Here is a 22,297-nt window from a genome sequence, read left to right as displayed (position 1 = left end):
CTTGGCCTTCTGAGAGAGATTTTCTCCTTGATGAGTTTGGTCGTCATCTCTGCCACCACCATTCATTTGAACATTTCAACATTTGTGTATTCAGTACCTTACTGTGTGCCAGGCACCCTTCAGGGTGCTAGAGATAACCCGAATGAACAAAAAAAAGCCTGTCTTTTTAGAGCTTATATTCTAGTAGGGGCTTAGATAATAAACTAGTAATTTCACATGGAGATAATCCTATAAAGAATGAAGCAGGGAACACTTAGGGATTGGAAGAATGTCACAAGGGATGTGCTGTTTTAACAAGGATGGCTCAGGAGGGCATCTAAGGTAATACGGAGAGAAATGGGGAAAAGCCATTGACGTAAAGGCAAGACATTTCAGGTAAAAGACCAAAAGGAGGCCAGGATTGAGAATGAACTTGGCTTGTTTGAGGGGGGACCCCAGTGACCTAGTGTGGCTGAAGCAGGGTGAAAAAAGAGTGTCAGGCAATCAGTTCAGAGAATGTCAAGGGCCTGGTTATGAGAGCAATGGGGAATATTGTAGTTATAACTGATGTATATTTTTTAAAGGATGACAGTTACTATATAGAAAACAGACTATAGGAGTTGATAAGAGTGGAAAGGAGACTCTAGATGCTGTTGCAGTCCATGAGATGCGCTAGCCACTTGCATTGGGGGTGATAAAGTGAGGAAATGATGTAATTGGGCACTGAATTATTTTGCAGATTGGGCCTCCTTACTAAATTATTATTTAAATATGGGATGAGAGAAGGGAGTCAAGAATGAGTTTTTGACATGAGCAGTTGATAGGATGTAATTTTCCATCCCTGAAGTGGGCAAATGTCAAGGAGGAGTGGCTATGCAAAGAGGATATCAGGTTAGGATGTTAGGTATTTTAACTTTGAAATTTAGGTGCAGATGGTAAGTAAACAACTTGATGAATAAACTCTAGAGATGTAATTTCGGGTGTCATCCACAAACACATCAGCAAAGCCACAGGAACCTGTGAGAGTACCTAAGGAGGGAATGTAGAGACATGGTAAGAGGGATAAGCCCAGGAATCCTTCAACACTTAGTAATTGAGAATACATTACTGAGAACTAAGATAGACATGGTTCCTTCCATATGCCAGGAACTCTTCTGAAGAGTTTGTGTCTGTCATTTGAGCCTTGCATCTCTAAGAGGTAGGTACAATTACCCCATTTTATGGATAGGGATGCTGAAGCAGAGAGGAAGTAGCCTGGCCCAATCAACAGCTAGAAGTGGGGAATCCATAATTTAAGCTAGCATTGCTCCAACACACCTGTGGTTTTAACCACTGTTCTATACTGTTATATTCGGTAGAGGATACTGGAAGTTGCAGCCAGTGGGCTAAGGAGGTAAAGTAGAGGGTATTCTGGATGCCAAGTAGAGTTCCTTGGAAGTTCCTCGGGAGGGAGCAACTTTCAGTTGTATTGATGAGTCAAGGAAGGACACTGAAGCTTGCTGCCTGGATTTAGTAAAGTGAAGGCTCCCGGGTAACCTTAGAAATATGATTTCCTTGGAATGATGGATCCAAAAGCCCAATTATGTGGGGTCAGGAGAGAATGAGAGCTGAAGAAGTGGATACAGTGATTTTTTCACATCTCTGAGATTTGTTACATAGAGGAACAGTAAAATGGGGTGGTGGTTGAAAGAGATGCAAGGTAACGGAGTTTATTTCTAAAAAATGGATGAAACTAAAGCATCTTTATTGGCAAATCAGTAGAGGGGAAGGTTTTGGCACAAGAAAGGAGGTGTTTGCTAAGTTGATATCCTTACAGAGGTAAGAGGGCATGGGTTCAGGTTTTGATTAAAGGGCTTACTTAGCCCTAGGAACATAATGTTCTTAGTAGGAGTGATGTGGATACGGGTAAATTGATATATGTGGTGGTAGGTAAGTGAATGAAAAATTCTTCGAACAACTTTTATTTTCTTTCCATGGTAAACCAATGTAATGGTTTCCATTATAAACCATATAATGGAATAGTACTTGGTAATTTAGAAGAAAGCACTTTTACATGCTACAAGATGGGTGAACCTTGAAAAGATAGACTAATAAGTGAAAGAAGGTCTAGTCATCAGAGGATCACATATTGTATGATTCCATTTATATAAAATGTTCAGAATAGGCAAATCTATAGACAGAATATATGGTTGCCTGGAAGGGGCAGGAGGAGGCAATTGCCTGAAAATGGTGGGTGATGGCATTTGGGTTTTTTTGAGGTGATGAAAATATACTAAAGTTGATTGTGATGGTTGCCCAGCTCTGAATATACTAAAAACCATTGAATTACATACTTTTTTATGTGGGTGAATTATAAACTTGAGTTTATCTCACTGAATTTGTTATAAAACTCTTTAAGATTTGACAGGATTAAGAAGAAACCGGAACATGTGAATTAGATATCTAGGGAAATGAGAATGTGAACTGACTAGGAAAATTTAGGGCTACTAACCAGAAAGGAAGCACTTGTGGTTGTAGTTGTAAACTTTAAAAGAGACCAGTTCACATGTTGCGGGTGGGGTGACCCTCAGCTCTGTTGGTGTCCAGATGAGTAGAAGAGTTGCATCCAGTAACCATTGAAGGTTTTCCAGGCAGCTGTGGTGAGGGGGAATCATGGACTCTTGAGACAGGTAAGGAGGGGAAAGTAAAGACAATGAAGGGCATCGCTGAGCCTCATGGGATGGATCAAACCTTCTGAGAAGGGCGTCAGAGAGTGGGGTGCCCGCAGGTGAGAATTCGGCAGTGATACAGGTGTTTGTAACGAAAGTTCCAGGACTTCCAAGAGGCAATGGCTTTGGTAGGATCTTGGCGAAGAGGGTAGAACTGCCTTGCTGCCTTAGATGTTCCCTCCACCCTTCCTCCCCTTTCACCTAGTAGTCCTTGCTTTCCTTGAAGGATCCTACTTAAATTTATATCCTCTTTAAAAAGCATCCAACTAAACTGCAGCAGTTGGGTCACTGCCTAAGGAAGTATTACGAATTCAAACCTTGAGTAACTTTCTCTGTGTCTCCCTGTCCTCCCTGCCCCCCGCTATGGTCCTTCGCAGAAAGCTACCTTTTGGGCAGACGTTGTGTCCCTTTATTTATGTCCTGGGATTTCCAGATGCACATTGGACTCCAGCCATGATACCACCTTCCCCTCTCTCACTGCTCCTGTAGCCTTTTAACATACCTGTTCTTAACGTCACATAATTCCAGCTGGACAGCTTTGCTCTAGACAGCGCTGGCACCTCCCCTTTAATCTTGACTTTTAGTTTTTAATTGTGAAATGACTGGTTTTGGCTCGTTTTAGGAATATTCACAGTTCAGTTTTGGTTATTTCAAGTTAAATTCCATGTTTCTTGTATTCTCAAATTTGAAGGCAGACATCTGGGGCTGCCCTTTTTTCCTGCCTTAACATCTTGCTGTATTAAAATTTCAGACACTTTTTTTTATTTTTATTTTTATTTATTTATGATAGTCACACAGAATGAAAGAGAGAGAGGCAGAGACATAGGCAGAGGGAGAAGCAGGCTCCATGCACTGGGAGCCCGACGTGGGATTCGATCCTGGGTCTCCAGGATCGCGCCCTGGGCCAAAGGCAGGCGCTAAACCGCTGTGCCACCCAGGGATCCCAATTTCAGACACTTTTGAGGTGGTGTTTGCCCAGGTCTGAACTTTTCCCTTTTCTCACCTGTACCATGGGTATCACTGTGACTTCTCTTGTGAACTATAGATACATGTACCAGATTCTTCCACACATTTCCACCAGATCTGACCCAGTCTCTTCCAGCTCTCAGTAGAAATTTGTCATATGTCTCCCCCAAAGTAACTCCTCTTCTAAATTCCTGCACTGCACTGATACTTACATCTGCTCATTCAGAACAGAGAGCTATGTTTCCTGCACCTCAAATTTCAGGCCTGCCCATTACATGTTTTATGTCTCTTCCTCATCTCTGTCCCCTCCAGTTCAGTCTCATTTCCGCCTCCTGGATTCTGGGTCTTCCTGCTTCCCAGTGTCTTTCCTCACCTGGCTCTCCTGTACACTGCTTGCAGGAAAGGTCTTTCAAATATGAACACGGGATGATCCCTGCCAAAAATGGCTTGGTCGTCGCCCCATCCCTTAAGTCAAGGTCCAAGCTTTCTTCTTGTGGCTTATCAGCTCTGAATTGTGCTAGCCCGCTCGCTCAGCCTCATGAACCTCTTTCCTTAACTGGTAGTAATTTGTATTCACACAAATTCTTTTCTTGCTGCTTCAATAGTAAACCTCATCTCCTGTTTTGTTTTCTCTCTCTAGCCCAAAGACACTGTTGCAGTTCTCTTGACTAGTTATGTCCTTTGTTTTGAGACCCCGTTCATACACCCTAGGCTTCACACTCAGGTTCATGCACACATTCGGGTTCATGAAGCAGTTCCACCTTTGCTACCATAGTAGCTCGTGCCATCTCTTCCATCACGTGTCAGATGTCTTTGTTTCTGGTTAGGCTATATATCCTGTTTGAAGGAATGGACTATGTTTTATATCTCCAGCACATGAAATCTCTTAATGTAAAGCTCAGGTGTTCAACGTGTGTGATTTTTTTTTTTTTTAATTTGTAACTCAAGAAAAGTTGTCAGTGGCATTGCACGTCCTAATTCCAGAGCAAATGAATAATTGTTTTGAATGCCCTTTAGACCTCAGTAACTCATAACTATATAGCCCATTGATGTATATATAATGTCTGCTATCCTAAAAAAATGAAATTCAGCTAGCATACCCATCAAGGGCTTATGCCATCTGGTATATTTTTAGTTAAATACAACTTCTATTATAAAAGCAACACATGTTCACTGCAAATAATAATAATAATTCACAATTTTATCACTTCTGTGGCCTGAAGGCCCGCATTTAGGACTATGGGAATACTCTTGTCAGGAGAAGCTGTAAATGCCAATCCAGGAAGGATTAAATGGAAATCTACTTACTTACAAATGAGAGAAGGGATCTGAGTGTGTAGTGTTTTAGGCAAATAAAAATATCCACACATAATCAATGAACTAGGCAGTATTTTTGCTTTATAAAAAAGTATGCTTTGTAGGTAGTTTACATGATTACCATAAATGTTAATCCCATTGAGTCAATCTCTGTACTCAAATGCATGTTACAAAGGACTTAAGAGATGTGTTCCTAGAGACAGGTTTATATTTTAAAGAGAAACATTGCCAGTTTATCTGTTGTGTATAATGGTAAGGTGGCCTTACATCCTTTGGCCACTGTCAAGATTGGTAGTTAAGGGAAGCCAGTCTTCATGGGTAAATCAGGAAATAGGACTTTTCTATTGTCCAGCAAGAGTCACTGTTTTCTTTTAAAGATTCATTTGAACCTAATTCTTTTGTTATAATATGCTTTGAACCTCTTACCCATTTTTCTAGTGTTAATTAAAAATTTGGCATTGTCCTCTTGAACCTATAGATAAGTACTCAAATATGCCATAGTAATTTCTATAAGAGAGTAAACTGGTCATGTTTTAAAGGTTGGTGGGGAAAGTAAAGCTCAGTTTAAGTGTGTCTATGTGTGGTGTCTCTATTAAAAGGAAAGTACTAGATACAATACATTTTATATTTGAGTTAGAGTCTACAGATATTGGGACATTTCTTTAAAAAGTGAAAGGACATATCTTAGGTGCTTTTGTTACCCTGCTGTATGGTATACACTCAGTGTTTACTAAGTGATAGGAATAATGTTTGCCATCATGAATTCATTTTGATCTGAAATACGGATATGTGGCGGTTCTGTATATGTTCATTGGGATTTTCAAGGAGTCTGAAGAGTATGTGAAGAGACAAGGTCTTTGCCTCAATCATCTACTTCGTAATTTCTGCTGTAACTTACTGTGGTATTTGTATTTAGCGTATTTTTACCTTTACACCTGACATGTGGAAGCTCAGTGTGTTCACATTTTCCCAGCTACCAAAGTGCTGGACTTTAAATTCTGGTGGGTATTGGGTGATCACAAGAGGTTAGTATGATCTGAATCAGCAATGAAAAAAAATGCATCTATTTTTGTGAAGTCAGATATTTAATGTTAGGATATTTATCACCCATGAAAATAGATGTGATAATTTCAGCATTTTAACTATGGAGAAGGCTCTGAGCTCACTCTCTCATTTCTGAGGCACATGTCCAAAGTCATTCCTAAGTGAGATTAGATTTCACCAAACATACTTTTTAAGCATTTGAAAGAAGGTATTGTAAGTAAATACCAAAGCTGGTGAGTCTTCAGGTTAAAAGTTATAAACTGGTTTACATACATTTTTCAGGTACACTCTGTTTATTCAAATCTGACAGTAGTATCAAACAACATGTGAGGAGCACATACTGAAGTAGAAATTCTTGTTTATGTTTAGTATTGCCTGTACAAAAAATTTAGGAGCCAGCAGGACTTGTTAAATGTTTGCTGAAGCACATGAGAGGAAGTGGTTCAAGTTGAAACCAGAAAATAACCTGATGTTGGGGGAGAGGGAAAGAAAAATACTTAATAAAAGTATTGGGTTTGCTCTTGGGGTTTGTTTTTGTTTTTGTTTTTTTGTTTTTTTTTTTGTTTTTTTTGTTTTTTTTGTTTTTTTTTTTATTAAAACATTCTTTTTTTTTTAAATTTTTTTATTTATTTACGATAGTCATACAGAGAGAGAGAGAGAGGCAGAGACACAGGCAGAGGGAGAAGCAGGCTCCATGCACCGGGAGCCTGACGTGGGATTCGATCCCGGGTCTCCAGGATCGCGCCCCGGGCCAAAGGCAGGCGCCAAACCGCTGCGCCACCCAGGGATCCCTTTTTTTTGTTTTTTTTAATCAGTGTCACCCAGGCATTTCTCTACCATTGCTGGTCTAGTCATAACCCATAACTTGCACAAAGGGGTCAACAGTATATATTCTGACAACATATGGAACATCCCCAATGTTACAGTAACTCCTGTTGGCCATAGCATGTGCCTTGTGATGTTGATGCTTACAAAGAGAGAGAGAGATGATGCCTTTCTGTGTTACTTAAGTCCTGATCTGAAACAGAAATCCGTCCTGTTTGCCATAGCATTTTAAATGATGGATTGTTGAATTTGTATGACTTTCACCAAAACGTGAGGAAACCCTCATGTAAATGGGAAATAAAGCTAGTAAGTCCTTGCCGCTGTCAACAGCACCAGCGTCTTGTCACCTTAGGAAGAATGAAGAAGATGAATACCTCCGTCATTGTGGCCTAGCAAGTGACACCTTATGCTGTGCTTTGAAAGAGGACCTGTAAAAATAAACTTTGCACTGGTGTATCGATCTTTATTTATAAGCATTCCTGTTTCAGGTGATGGTTACTGTATAGTAAGGCATTTGGATGACGTAGAATCAAAGAGCCCTCCCTCTTCAGTGGATTTTCTGGGTCAGTGACCCCATTTGTTTCTAGTCTTAAGACTTAAAGTGTAAAATTTCCTAAGAGTACACCTGAGCTGGCCTTCAGTTGGTTCAGATATTTTGCCCTTTCTCATTAGGCCTAGTACATTATATTTTTCAAATGTTTTTTAAGTATTTTTACCAAACAGCTAATGAAGGCTGTAGGAGACGTTAACATACTTTTTTTTAACATACTTTTTCCAAAAATCAGTATATTGCATTTTCCTTTTCCAGCTAATTTTGACCTCTCCCAATATTAGATACTAATTATCTATATATTAGTAATACATATGTGTATATATATTCATACCAAATTTAGTATGTGCTGTTCTTCCATATATATATAGATAGATAGATAGATAGATAGATAGATAGATAGATAGATAGATATATGGTATGTAATAGATCTTTAAGAATGCAGGTCAGTTGTTACTAGGCCCTCATGTTGAGTTTCTCACAGGTAAACTGGCAAACACCACGAAATCTGAAGATTCTGGATTGAACTTCATTCACTTTGATTCAGGCTCCACAGGAAACAAGTGGAATAGAATGCCATCTTCTACATTACTTTATATATAGATTTTTATTTTTGCTTTCTTTTAGGTACTCAAGGAGTTGCCCCTGGCCCTGTAATTGGGCTCCAGGCACCATCCACTGGTCTTCTTGGAGCCCGACCCGGCCTGATCCCACTTCAGCGCCCTCCAGGAATGCCTCCGCCTCACTTACAGCGATTTCCCTTGATGCCACCTCGTCCCATGCCACCACATATGATGCATAGAGGTCCACCTCCAGGACCTGGGGGCTTTGGAATGCCTCCACCTCACGGGATGAAAGGCCCCTTTCCACCTCATGGCCCCTTTGTTAGGCCTGGCGGAATGCCAGGGCTTGGGGGCCCAGGGCCAGGCCCAGGGGGTCCTGAAGACAGAGACGGAAGGCAGCAACAAGCACAGCCACAGCAGCCGCCACCGCCACAGCCACAGCCGCAGCAGCCGCCACCAGCGCAGCAGCCACCACCAGCTCAGCAGCAACCACAGCCGTTTAGAAATGATAACAGGCAGCAGTTCAATTCAGGTAGAGACCAAGAGAGGTTTGGAAGAAGATCTTTTGGAAATAGGGTGGAAAATGACCGGGAACGGTATGGGAACCGTAATGATGATAGAGATAATAGTAATCGTGAAAGGAGAGAGTGGGGAAGAAGGAGCCCTGACCGGGACAGGCACAGAGACTTGGAAGAGAGAAATAGACGCTCTAGTGGGCATCGAGACAGAGAGAGAGATTCTAGAGATAGAGAGTCTCGTAGAGAAAAGGAAGAAAACCGAGGAAAGGAGAAGCCTGAGGTGACAGACAGGGCAGGTGGTAACAAAACCATTGAACCTCCCATTAGCCAAGTGGGAAATGTAGACACTGTTTCAGAACTTGATAAGGGGGAGTCTGAGTCTGCAGTTGTAAAACCTTCTGAAGAGTTACCTGCTGAGGCTACCTCATCCGTTGAACCCGAAAAGGATTCTGGCTCAGCAGCAGAGGCTCCTCGTTAGAGACTGGAATTTGTCAAAATGTGACAGTGACACTTCTGGAGTGTAGAGCTTGAGGTGTACAGATGCTGTATTATATTTGCTCCTGCTATATCACAGCCCCGCAGTAGTTGGTGGGGAATTGTAAGCAATTTGATTGCTTCCCTTCTATTTAAAAATAGCCACAAAATAACAAAAAATACTGAAAATATGAATAAATATTACCCTTTTTGCTGTAACTTTTTAAAAGTTTTGACTTTAAAAAGTTTACAAATCGTAATTAGAAGTGCTCTCTATTTTTTTTTTTTTAATTTAAGACAAGGTAACGGTGAAAGCTCCTCAAAACAATAGGGATGTTTTTAATAAACTCTATTTTCATAACAAACTTTAATGTGTGCTATTCTTCCTACACTGCACTAAGGTGGAAAAGGATTGTTCACCATCAAAGTTTGAGCTGTTAATACTGTATTGGGAGTCTAAATTAGACTTGTTTATTTGATGGAAATAGACATCTTTATGTAGTTCTTCTCAAACACTTTCATTTGTAATATTTTTGAATTTTAGCCTTTCAATCATAAGGTGTAAAGGTTAGTTTTAATGTTAATTGAAAAGCTTGTTAGTTTTGCAGTTCAATCAAGGTTATCTTTCTTGCCATTGGCTTTGTGGTAAATGTTGCCCTAATTAATTTGTAAAGAGAGATTTTGCTGGGGGAAAACTGGATCCCAAACTACCCGATTGTACTATAGAATTATCTGATTGCCTGGGTATTACTTATTTAGAAGGTTGAGTGTTTTCTTACCATCCCATTAAATTTTTCAGAAGGGTGAAAGAAATCAAGGTTAACATTTGCAACCTAAAAGCTTTTTGTCTTATTTTATATGTTTAAGGACTTAAATGCAACCTGTTGTTTCCTTATAAGCCTTGACTGTTGCCTTTCTTTACCATTTTTTAAACTCCCCTGCTGGGCAGAGGTAGACTGAACTTTTTGTCACATACAAGAACATATATTTTCTTTTGCTTAAAATGGTTGGGTCAACTAGGAAAAATAGATGTAGGTTTCCAAGAACTATTACGTGAAGACATCCAAAGCCAAATCAAACCTATATCTAAAAAGTACAGAAAAGCAGTTCCACAAAACTGCTTTCCCCAGTGCCAAGGAAAAGACCTGTTGTTACACAATCCAAGTATTTATGGCCTTGTTGAAGGTTTTTTTTTTTTTTTGTTTTTGTTTTTTACATTTTTAAACTGTCCTAATTTTGGTACATTGAGCAGGTAACTTCTTTGCCCTCATCCCCAGGTGAAGCTGCTTTATTACTTTGGTTTTTAAGTAGTAGTCTACAGCAAGATCTTTGTTTTGATGGGGAAAATGTATCTAGGACAATGTTCTTGTGTTCCTGACTTGAGAAAATCCAGGTTGTTATCTACACTTGAATTATAAAACTTGTCCTTCGTTTGTTGGCCCACCTGAGAGGTTTAAGAGTCCTAACTGAAACTGCTTCTTACGTAAAGAAATCTACATCTGATTATTTAGTGTTCAGATTTCAAGGACTTAAAACCCAAAACCCGTATTTCCATTTTTAAGTATTGGAACCACCCTATTTGCACATGACAAGACCTCCCCCCATAGTACTAACTGGTAGTGATTACACTTAAGACTTTGAAGGTCAGAAGTGAGGCCCAGTAGGAGTCTTCTCCCACATACGTGCACCAAAATTGTACCCTAGTGAAATCCATTACGGTTTTTGAATTCTGGCTGTGATTTTAACCACTTCTGAGGATGTTTTATCACCAATTTTAATACTTTGAAAAACACTACAAATTGTCTTTTGCCAAATTGGCTTTTCCTCTCCTCACCAATATCCTACATTTGGTAAGTGTACCATATATTTATGATCAGAATTGTAACATTTCTTCTGGTTTATCAGAAATAATATTCTACAGCTTTCAATTAATGAACTGTAATCCCCAGTCAAACCTGAATTAACATTTCATTTAAAAGCAGTTTCTCATAGGTATATAGTATTTACAATAAGAGAACTAGACTTTAATTGGATGTGTAAAATCTTAAGGAGCCATAACATTTCCTTGGTTCCATCTTATAATGCTACGGTATCTTTCTTTAAACGGCTAATCTGAAAGCAGACTGTGCCAACCTCTACTCTTACTATAAACTAAATAAATGTTCACAGGTGTAAGATATGTGGAATACATGCTATTTTGGCAGGTAGGTGAATTTTTTCTTAGCTGAGGCTATAACTTGCTGTTCACAATTTTGCTACCAGTTATCAAAGGGTTCTCTCAAACCATAACATCTACTTTTTAAAATAAACTTACCTACTTTTTGAATAAAAAAGCTAAAGTAGCTAATCAGGGAGACCACCTTAATTTCCCCCAAAGCTGACAAAAAGGAGATGAGATCTGTCCAACCAAGATTCCAGTTGAGGTTAGTGTTAGCTAAAAGACCAAGCTGCTAAAAATTTAAACATCTTCCCTCATTTAAAACACTTTAAAAAGCGACCTCTATGAAACGGAGTATCTGTTAACATATTAATCACTAAATCTGTTCCTTTCAAGCTCTAATGTAGGAATATGAAGAGCTAATTAAGAGTTTCAGTTTGGTATTTTAATAGGTTAAGAATTCAGTGCCATATGTTGTATTTGTTTATTGCGGGCTTGAATGAGAATTGAAGAAATTCAGACAATTAAGTTTAATACCCATATATGATTAAGCCTGGCAAAATACAGAGATCGTTGAAACATACATTTTAACTGAATAGGAGTTTTATAAAATTATACAAATCTTCCAAGTGATCATAAATCAGTTCTCATCACAGGTACTTAAAGCAATTAAAAAGTCACACAAATTATACTTTTAAGGTTACAATGTTTAATGTTTATCAAGTTAAATTTCTACAACTAGCAAGATAACATAGGAGTTAACTAGAACTCAGATCGCATCCTAGGGAATATTTACTTGGCGATCCCAATGACACCACAAGCCAAACGACTCCCGGCGTTTCCTGTCTGTGTACTTTCTTCATTGTCACCTTTGCCCAAGTCATCTCGTTTCTCGTGGACCTTTAAAAAGTTTTAAGAACATTAACGTAACTTAGTGCTATCAAGTGATCACCACCTTTTCCCAATACCCAAAAGACAAATTTTAAGAAGCACTTAATATTAGGAAAAAAACCATGTTCAAATAATCCTAGCAAGGAAATATACTAATATTTAAACTAGTGGTAAACAACAGAAACTACTACTCAAAGCTTTTTCTTGATGATACCGACTAAGTTCATTATAAACACTAGGTATGTGTTGCTATCTCTAAATGAAATACTAAAAATCCTCCAGGTGAAATTTTAGTAGCCTGAGTTATACTATTAATAATCACTGTTTTGAAAGAAAAAAAAAACAGTGAATTTTTAAAACCTCAAAAATGTGCCTAATGAAACTATAAGTCTGTAAGTAATCCTAAAAATATCTTCAACTATTTAAACAATAGTATTTTAAGATTTGGCTCCTCAAACATTGATCAATGATTTTTCTGCTTCACAACTATAGCTGAAGAAAACTCTAGGGTCACCTGGAAGGAAAGGACTACAGAGCCTTTAACTGTCCTCTTGGGCAGGCAACACAGAGCCTACGCTACTTGGTATCTGCGAGAACCAGATGCAGCTCCTGTGGGTAACTCTGGGCAATGGCTTCCCACACATTAAACAAGTGATGGTGACTTGCAGACATGAATAAATACTAATACTGAGGTTCATCTCAGATTTTAGACTTAAATGTTCTATTTACAAGGGGGACACTAAATTGTGGCAGGAAAATCTGGCCATCTTAAAACCAGAAAAGACTACTTCTGTTTCCACGATACAGATCTAATATGACCAAATGTAACCTACTTAACCATCTTATCTTTGCAGAACAGTGTCATAACCAACCTACATCATTAATTCACCTTCACTGTAATCATCCAATAAAATAATTGCCCTTCCTAATCTGAACTAAAGGTACAATGTATGTGGATCCTTAGAAACCAGGATTAACAATCATGAAATCGTGAAAAGATAGGTCTGTGTATTAGAAGAATTGGTATGCATATCCTATCATATGAAAACTCACCACCATGGTGCGGCCAATGATGGAATAGTCTCCTGAGAGTGCAATCAGAGAATCTTCTATGGACACAATGGCCACGCCATCCTTGCCAGCAGTAACATTGCCCAGGTCTCCAACATGCCTAACAGTGAAAAAGCATCAGTGATTAGGACTGATTCAGGCTAGTTTGTGAGCTAAAGTAAAAACTGAGTCAGATACAGAAGGGTAGACTAAGAGGTGGACATAGTATGTATAAAATAGGACCCACTCCTGCAGATTGAGTGTTTTGGAACATACACAAAAACTAGAAACAACCTGACATTCTAGACACATTGCTCTTCAAACACAGCTTCAAATGTACAAAGTAATGCTCTGAGAAGAACTGTGGGATGGGGGCACATCTCTAACTTCAGAGGTAAAGTACCAAAGGGTAAACTCTGAGTTACTGAGTTATGCCTGTTAATTCTTGGCATGGCTAAGAATGCTATGCCCCAACGCCTGTTATAAAGATAAATTAATTCCTGCCCTTAAATTTAATATTTTCCTGAAAGGCTCTCAGGAAACACACATAAAAATGGACTCACTGAATTTTCAGTATCCAATTTTCAACTACAAGGCTTCCTATGTTTCACAATGATGGTTTATGTTGCTAGTGGTTGACAGTACTGTTATTCATGACATTTCCTGTATTAGTTCCCTTTGGCACTTGTATTAGTTCTATATTCAATAAATGCTACAAAACCAATTCGTCTTAAGTGTCCTCATTTGTCAATTCCTCAGCCCAGGGAGAAAGCTACTCCAACACTTGAGGGGGGGGCGGGGGGGGGGGACTTGAGGGACAAACAAAAAGAGCAGAGGTGGGGAGGCCTACTCAGTTCTGCTAGCGTGCAGTCTGCAAGGAATACACCCGTACTGACCCCAAGCCACTGCCATAATTTTAGTAAGAGTTAAGCACTTTGTCACTTACCTCTCTTGATCTTTTGGCCCACCATGTTTTTTAGACAGAGGATTAAAGTGAGGACCTGCACTGGTACAGCCTATTTGCCCGAAAAAAAAGAAAAAAGCTGAATTATGAATTCAGAATACCAAAAAAGAAACTGGCCATTGCTAAAACCTCAAATACAGAAAATACTGACATACATCATGACTTCTAGGTTCATAAAAACAGGAAGCAACACTTCAGTATCAACAAAATGGGCAGGCAGTAGAGACAAATTTTAGTGTGTTAACACCAATGGAGATAATACCCTTCTCTGGGCTTTGGTTTCTTCGTTGCTCTGTAAAATAAAAGGGCTAGGACTTGATCTTCATGGTTCTGCTTTTATTAAAATTTCATGATTATGGTCTAACTTATAAGGTAGCATACCTTAACTATAAGAGACTTACCTCCCTAGCAACAAACTTCCAGCAACTACTGCTGGTGGCCTCTACTTGGTGCATGCAGAATATAATGGCACCTTGTATCTAAGGGCCAAGGCCACTGCCCCACAGAATTCCAAGGGGTGGCATTCAGAATATATTCTGTAAAAACAGCGCTTCTGTAATTCAAGGAAGGCCATTCTCACAGAACACAACCACAACAATGCAGGGCGTTCTTTTGTGACAGGCTTTCTTCACTCAGCAGGTGATGGGAAGTTTCCATTGTTTACAGCTTCTAACCCAACTCCCCCAGGGAGAAGACAACACAGGTTATGAGAAGTAGCAGAGTAAGTCAAAGACATAGGCAGATGTCTCCCAAAGCACAGGGGCAGTAAAAAAGAGAGCAACTTGAGGAATTTTAATCGTCAAAATGAACCAAAGCTGGTCATTAATCATAATTTCTAGAAGAACCAAATTATAGAACATAAAAACAAATCCAGCAAAATGAATCCATCAAGTTATCAGAAAAAGTCTAAACACCAGGTTACCTGAATATGGAAAATGATGAGTAAATGCATTTTACCCCATAGGTTTTCATTAAATTGCTTTCTAATCCCAAACTGAGGAAATGAAACTCAAACAAAAGCACCAATAGTTTACATTCTTTTTTTCAGATTTTACCTTACTTCTGTCCCCCTAAGGCTCTTGTGTTGAAGGTAGGGAGCTATTCTTAAGCGGTAACAAAAATAAATGCAGACCCTGGGTGTGAAGCACTCACCCTTGACCCCCAGCTCACAAACACCTGAGATCACTATGGAGGATAAAAAAGTAGCTTAACTTCTTATTTTCTATTCTCTTAAATACTTGAGACTCTTATAATCAAAATATAATCATGATTTTTAAAAAATCAACTTCTGGGACACCTAGGTGGCTCAGTGGTTGGGCATTTGCCTTTGATTCAGGTATTAATCCTGGAGTCCTGGGATCGAGTCCCACATCGGGCTCCCGGTTTCTCCCTCTACCTTTGCATATGGCTCTGTGTGTCTCTCGTGAATAAGTAAAGTCTTAAAAAAAAAAAAAATCAACTTCTTCCCTTTTCCTTTCCACACTTCAATAGAGTCAAAAACCGGCTTTGTAGATCATTTCCCTAAGGCTGACCTTAGTAATCCTACTGACCTTTTTTTTTTTTTTGGCATGCTGAGGATTTTCAATGTTTAGGAGTAGCTCTACTCAGTCCTATCTTACTAGATGAAACAAATAGAAGAGTCACTAGACCAACACAACACCCACCTTGTGTATTATCTCCAAACTGATGGACGTGGAATCCATGCTCGCCTTCAGTCAGCCCTGTAATGGTTCCTGATACCACAACAGGCCCACTTCCCTTCAGTCAAAGAAAAGCACAAAAAATGAGAGAGCAAGTGCTTTTGAACAAGGAAAACAGCTGTATTATCTTTACCAATCACAAGAAAGTGGAAGGAACATGGACTTGAGAGTTTAAAGATCTGTGTCCAAATCCTAGGCCCACCACTTTCTAGCAAGCTATTATAACCATTCTAGGCTGGGGACCCAACACAAGGGAGATGTGACCTTGTTCTAACACTCACAGCCCAGGAGCCCTGCAGCCCGCATCACGATTAATAAAATAGCACAGGGAAAGCATCTAGCAGTAGGGCAAGGAGAGTGAGCACTAAGGCGGTAGTTTTACAGACTTCATAGGATTTGACCTCCTTACAATGAATATGTAATATGAAAAAGTTACTTTGTAAATGCTTTCAAATACGTTATATTTGCACTCGCTGAATAAATGTATATACATCAAACTTTTTAATCCAAATATTAGCACACCATATACCTTGTTTTCTTCGTGCACTCTTCCATAGAGCAAACATAGATTTGCCACCAAAAAAAGAAAAAGACACCCTGAAAATGTCCAACTGGTTACTCTAGGATCCCTGTTCTCCACTCTCCCATTAGAGGGGGATTTATCAGTTCCCGGCATAAATATTTTTTTTTAATAGAAAATATCCTATCCAACTTTCCCTGGGGGACTGATTCTGGTCTAAGCAATTGTTTTCTAAAGTCATTTTAGGCCCTCAAACCTAAATAACCTTTCTGCTCAAGACCAAAAAGGGGCGATAAAAAACACTAAAGCAGAAGAAGGGCACCTGGGTGGCTCAGTGGTTAACCATCTGCTTTTGGCTCAGGTTGTGATCCTCAAGTCCCACATCTGGCTCCCCTCAAGGATCCTGCTTCCCCCTCTGCCAGTATCTCTGCCTCTCTCCCCCTGCGTCTCATAAATAATAAATAACATCTTAAAAAAAAAAAAAACCGCTAAACCAGAAAAACACACAGGTATCATGATGCAGGTAATGGTGATAGATAATAGAGCTGCAGGGCTGCATACAGAAATAAAGAAAGTTAACTATTACAGCTAAGAGATCTTAGGAACTAAAATAAAACATACACAGCATCCATACCACACGGTAATACGATGACGGTGTCTTTGCTTTTAGCTTGGTTTGCTTTTTTTTTTTTTTTCCTTGGTTTGCTTTTTAATGGCCAGGGCCAACAGTTACAAGACGTGCTAGCCTTGAATTTTTTACTTTCCACTAGATAACCACTGCTACTCAAAGAAGTAGTGTGGTAACTGCTGCCCTTCTTCGCTTTTCTTTTTGAAAATACATAGACTAGGATTCTTCTAAGTACAAGCTTTAATTTTGGAAAAACTAAAACATGGAAACACACTGTATTACCAACAGCACAGGGACAAAAAGGGCAGGTTTTTCCAAGCCTCCATTAATAGGTAATGCACAGAGCGCATAGGAGCAGTTCAACAGTAACCTGTCTGGGTACAACCCTATAGGGACCAGGCTGGCTGTTACCTTAAATGACTAAAACAGGTCAGGGAAGCAAAAAAGAAATATAAACTTGTCCTGCAGGGTGCTGCCCTGAGCTAATGAGGGCTCAGCATGGGCAGATCTCCGAATTTTTTCAAGGGAAGCTAGGAATTTGGACTTACAGCTGAAAACTTCTTATTTTTAAAGACAGAAAATTAATCAACAATTTTAAACCCTCTATAAAACAAACAAATAGGGCTCATTTCCAATTTAACATTCTTGCATATTCGTAGAGCTGTAATGCTTCACTACACAAGGATCTTTTATCAGGTACAAACAGCACCACCCAAATGAAGTTTGGAACTTAAAACGAGGGAGCCACACACGCTACTCAGAGAAGGTGGGAAAACTCAGTTATGCATGGATTCACAGCTTGGCTTCTGAATGTAATGCCCAAGCTAGTTCTCCATGGCCAGAGGGATCCCCTCACCCCCACCCCCACCCTTGAGATTTCTCTAGTATTGGCCAAGGAGGGAAGAGCAAAACAAAGTCTGGCAAATGAAAACAGCAAAATTTAGTCAAATGACAAAATGCCGTTTGCAGAAAATCTGGAAACCACTTAAAGGAAAGAATTAAGCTTCCTCCCATAAATTTCAAAGATTAGTTTTCCTGTTCCTGTCCTCTTACATTTCTGTAAGACACTTTGAAGATTAAATCTCATTCATATGTTAAATATTATGATCATCAAGCCAAATACAACAAACAATTTTCCATCAATTCTTAACTTCACTAAGATTTGGGGGACAAGTCTTACCACAAGCACCTTCCTTGTAAAATGTGTTCTGCAGTATTATTATTTCTGTACATTTTATTTTTTTTTTACCATCTCAGTAATGGGCCTGTTGGTAGAGCAATTTCAAGACCACTTTACAGAGAATTTGGTTAAATGAATGCTCCAACAGAGTCAATCAAACGGAACTGTCCCCACCTCCTGACTTCCAACTCCCAAACCCCATCCAGTACCCTCTACCAACATTAGTTCTCAATCTTTGGTGCAAACTAGTACTTCTGTGAAAACTTTAAAAACAGCAAAGCTCAGACCACACTCTGACAGATTTTGATACACCTGGAGTTGGGCCCTGACATCAACATTTTTATTAAAAAGCTCCCCAGGGACGCCTGGGTGGCTCAGCGGTTTAGCACCTGCCTTAGCCCAGGGCGGGATCCTGGAGACCCGGGATCGAGTCGCACGTCGGGCTCCCGGTGCATGGAGCCTGCTTCTCCCTCTGCCTGTGTCTCTGCCTCTCTCTCTCTCTCTCTCTCTCTCTGTGCATCTCTCAGGAATAAATAAATAAAAAGAAAAAAGAAGGGAAAAAAAAGCTCCCCAAATGAGCCCACTGTGCACCCAGGGTTTTTAAAAAACAAACAAACAAACAAAAACAAACACAGGTCTGGAAAATAACCAACAAGGGAGCCGTTTCTCTCTCTGGCTTCTGGAGCTTTGGAGGCGGAAAAGCTTTATCCAACGCCATCTCCTTTGCCTTTACAGCCTGACCCTGACCTAGAGCAACGGTTACCAAACTTTTCTGTAAGGTGCTACCTAAGGTCTCTGTCCTGCTGAAATCAAAACCAAACGGGAGACCAGCCTTGAAAATTCCCTGATCAGACAAAGCCAATTTTAGTCACACAAGCACAGCTTAATTGGCTTCTTTTGCAAGACTAACTCGACCTGGGTCATTTCTTACTTACGCCGCTGGGAATCCAAGCCAATGGTAACACTGTTTCCCAAGGCCGGTACGTGGTGACCGCTAACCAATTTCTTATCACTTAAGAAAACTACCGTGACCCCCGTCACCGTGAAAAACAGACCGTCCCTGTCTTCTCCCCCATTCAAGCCGCTTTAGGACAATATACGCCCCCACCCACTTCCCCCGCCCCATCCTCCTTCCCTGTTTTTGGTCTGAGTGCTCCCCGGTTCACGACCGCCTTCCGGTGTGCGCACTACAAACTTTTTACTCATTACTGCTACTTCAGGGATTCGATGGTTTCATTTTTGACCTTTGAGACAGTCACAGGAGTCTGGTTTCCCAGGACCCTCTGAACTCATCAGGCACAAGCCACCCCCTTAGCCCCGGGGGCTGCGCTGCACCCGCCGCGGGACCGGCCGTGCCCGCGGGCTGCGGGCTGCGGGCTGCAGGCTGCGGGGCGGGAAGGAAGCCCCGACGCGGGGTAACGGCTGCGCCCAGCCCCAGGTGGCCCTGCCGCACTCCCCGCCCCCGCCCCCGCCCCCACCCCCGACCTCAAGGGCGGGCCAGGCCCGGGACTGCGCCACTCCGAGTCCGCAGGAGCCTCGGGACCCACAGCACGACCCCGCAAGGAGGGGCCGCCAGCTGCTGCGGAAACGTCCCGTCTCGGCCCCCGGGGCAGCCGGCCTCGCCCTCCGTCGCGGGCCCCCGCACGCCCCGCACCCGCGGGGGGCGGCCGGCGCGCCTTCCCTGCGCCCCCGCCCAGGCCTCGCCACGCACCGCCGCCCCCGCCGGGCCCGCCCGGTGACTCAGCACTCGGCCGCCGCCCCGCCGCGGGGTACAGGCCTCGGGCGGCGCGAACCCGCAAACCCGGCGCCGCGGCGGTGTGACGAGGACCGCCCGAGGCCCGACCGGACGCCGCGCCGGGGCACAGGTGCGCGGGCGCCGCCCCGCCCCGCCCCGCCGCCGGCCTCGCGCCCGCCCTTGCCTTCTGCACGAAGTGGATGGTGCCCTCCACCGGGCCCTGGCCCTTCAACACGCACACGGCCTTCATCTCCATGACTCGCGAGGGCGGGCGCGCTCCGGGCCGGGCTCCGACGGCTGCAGGGGTCCGAGGCCAGCGGAGGACGCCGCAGCAGACGCCGACGCAAACCGAGGCGGGCGCGCCGCGCGCTCTTATAGGCCGGAGCGCCGCGCCCCGCCCAGCCCAGCCCGGAGCCAATCGCCGCCCGCGCATCCAGCCCGCGCCCCTGGGGGCGTCGGCACGTGAGTGGCCAGGAGGGGCCGGGGGGCGGGACCACGGGGGCCGCGCGGGGAGCCGTGCGCCCCGCGGCGCCGGCTCCCTCCGCCCAGCGGCTCTAAAACGCCCAGAAACATGGAACTGTGGAAAGATTCGGCCTTTCCCTTCCGACCCGTACGTCCGCGAGGTTGCGAGAGCGAGGTATCCGTGGCGCGCCTCGATATCCTAAGTCGCTTTGTTCGCAAGTGTCCTTGGTGATACGAACGTGGCGGAGACGGTCGCACCCGTTCCTGGGAGATGGGGGGCGCGTCGAGCCGGGGGACTTGCGGCCGTTTTCACTGCTTGTCAAGGTTTTTTTTTTGGGGGGGGGAGGGGGGGTTCCGAGGCAGGGTGAGGTCGGCGCGTCACAAGCCCCGGCCTCCCCTTTTCTCCCCAGCGCCGGGTGGGTCGGCCCGCGCCGCGCGCCCCGGGTCCGGCCGGCGGAGCCCGCGCTCTCTTCGCCCTTCCCTGTGTGACGAGGCCGCGGCGCGCGCCGGCCTGGGAGCGCCCCTCGTGTGTGGTCGGGGCCTGCTCCTGGGCGGGCCGACTGATCCCCCCAGGCGGGAGGACTACTCGGCCTTCAAGGGAGACGTTTCAGAAACGTGTGAAATGAGCCGACAGGGCGCCTGAGGGGCCCAGTGGGCGAGCGTCTGCCTTCGCCTCAGGGCGTGACCCCGGGGTCACTGTATCCTGTCGTCGTCGTCCCCCTCCCCCCGCCCAGGGTGTGATCCTGGAGCCACAGGATCGAGTCCCACGTCGGGCTCCCTGCATGGAGCCTGCTTCTCCCTCTGCCTGTGTCTCTGCCTCTCTCTATATATCTCTCTCTGTGGGTCTCTCATAAATAAATAAATGAAACTTAAAAAAAATCCTAAAAAAAAAAAAAAAAAGAGGTGGGATTACAGCCTCCGGTCCATCTTTCCAGACGTTTCTGAGCACCCAGTGAACATGTTTATCCTCAGAATACACAAAAAATAGTTTGTACTGTTTGCTTATTTCATTTCTTTAAAAGATTTTATTTATTTATTCATGAGAGACCCACAGAGAGAGAGCGAGGCAGACACACAGGCAGAAGGAGAAGCAGGCCCCATGCAGGGAGCCCGATGGGAGACTGGATCCCAGGTGCCCCGGGTCACGCCCTGGGCCGAAGGCGGCACTAAACCACTGAGCCACCCGGGCTGCCCTTATATTTATATATTTTAAAGATTTTATTTACTTATGAGAGGCACAGACACAGGCAGAGGGAGAAGAAGCAAGCTCCATGCAGGGAGCCCAACACGGGACTCGATCCCAGGACTCCAGGAGCAGGCCTAAATCGCTGAGCCACCCAGGCTGCCCTGTAGGACTTTTTACTAAGAATTTTTTTTTTTTTTCACTAGGAGGGTGAATTTGTTGGCTGCAGTATGGCTTTGAGAATCCAACCCCGCCCTCCCCCACCACACACTTTTTGTCCTGGAGAGTAATTTGATAAGCCCCCGGGGATGGCGGGGGGGGGGGGGGGGGGGGGGGGGGGAGGAGCACGAGGGGAGCAGAGTCCACGTCTTCCATCCCCACAGGGCATGCCTGGCCAGCAAAGGTGGCTGAACTGTTTTTGGAGGAAGTGATGGGCTTGCCTTCCCGTGGAAGTGTGTGTTAGACTCCCCCCAAGGGCTCGGGCAACTGGGCCTGGGATGGGAACCCAGTAGTTACACTCCTAACTCCTTCCCAGGCAGCCCTGGTGCTGCTGGTCTCAGACCTCACTTTGAGAACCCGTGACTTTGCAGGTGTTAGTCAGGCAGATTGGGGCCATGAGCTGGACCTGCTTGACTCCAAAACACAGATTGGGGAAAGTGTCCTGAAAAGAAAAGTGGAAACAAGGAGACCCGGATGGGCGCCAAGTGAGAAGAGCTCTGCCTGCTGGGGATTTCTGTTGTTTGCTTTGTGGGATTTTTAAATCCTCCCCATTTCCCGAGAACTCTTCACCACGAGCCGTATTTCCCTCTTGGACTCAGGAGGATTCAGTTGTGAGGATGACAAAATACTGAGGCCGCCTTCAGAGCCAGAGTGAAACTAGGA

At 43.2% G+C, this 22,297-nt stretch overlaps 3 protein-coding genes across 5 annotated transcripts in view; 2 read left to right on the top strand and 1 right to left on the bottom strand.

Moving 5' to 3' along the window:
* The window catches only part of SCAF4 (SR-related CTD associated factor 4), a 60,454-nt gene extending 49,012 nt beyond the window's left edge, over positions 1-11,442 (top strand). For all 3 annotated transcript variants that reach the window (XM_055313391.1, XM_055313389.1, XM_055313390.1), the window contains exon 20: positions 8,017-11,442. In XM_055313391.1, coding sequence (XP_055169366.1) covers positions 8,017-8,948 — 932 coding nt within the window. In that variant the 3' untranslated portion in view covers positions 8,949-11,442. The remainder of the gene's footprint in view (positions 1-8,016) is intronic.
* A 130-nt stretch (positions 11,443-11,572) lies between these two features.
* Positions 11,573-20,124, bottom strand: SOD1 (superoxide dismutase 1). Its single transcript, XM_055313392.1, has 5 exons — positions 19,955-20,124; positions 15,672-15,765; positions 13,990-14,059; positions 13,047-13,164; positions 11,573-12,002 (listed from the first exon to the last, which is right to left on the bottom strand). Exons 1-5 carry the CDS (start codon positions 20,024-20,026, stop codon positions 11,895-11,897), a joined length of 462 nt encoding a protein of 153 aa, XP_055169367.1. The 5' UTR covers positions 20,027-20,124; the 3' UTR covers positions 11,573-11,894.
* The window catches only part of LOC129502011 (uncharacterized), a 37,306-nt gene continuing 35,033 nt past the window's right edge, over positions 20,025-22,297 (top strand). The window contains exon 1 of the mRNA XM_055313364.1: positions 20,025-20,407. Within this exon, the coding sequence (XP_055169339.1) occupies positions 20,025-20,407 (383 nt within the window). The remainder of the gene's footprint in view (positions 20,408-22,297) is intronic.

Source organism: Nyctereutes procyonoides, unplaced genomic scaffold, assembly GCF_905146905.1.
Source record: "Nyctereutes procyonoides isolate TBG_1078 unplaced genomic scaffold, NYPRO_anot_genome, whole genome shotgun sequence".
Lineage (NCBI taxonomy): Eukaryota > Metazoa > Chordata > Mammalia > Carnivora > Canidae > Nyctereutes > Nyctereutes procyonoides.
Note: the sequence above shows the minus strand (reverse complement) of the source record. Positions and strands in the feature narration are given on the sequence as shown.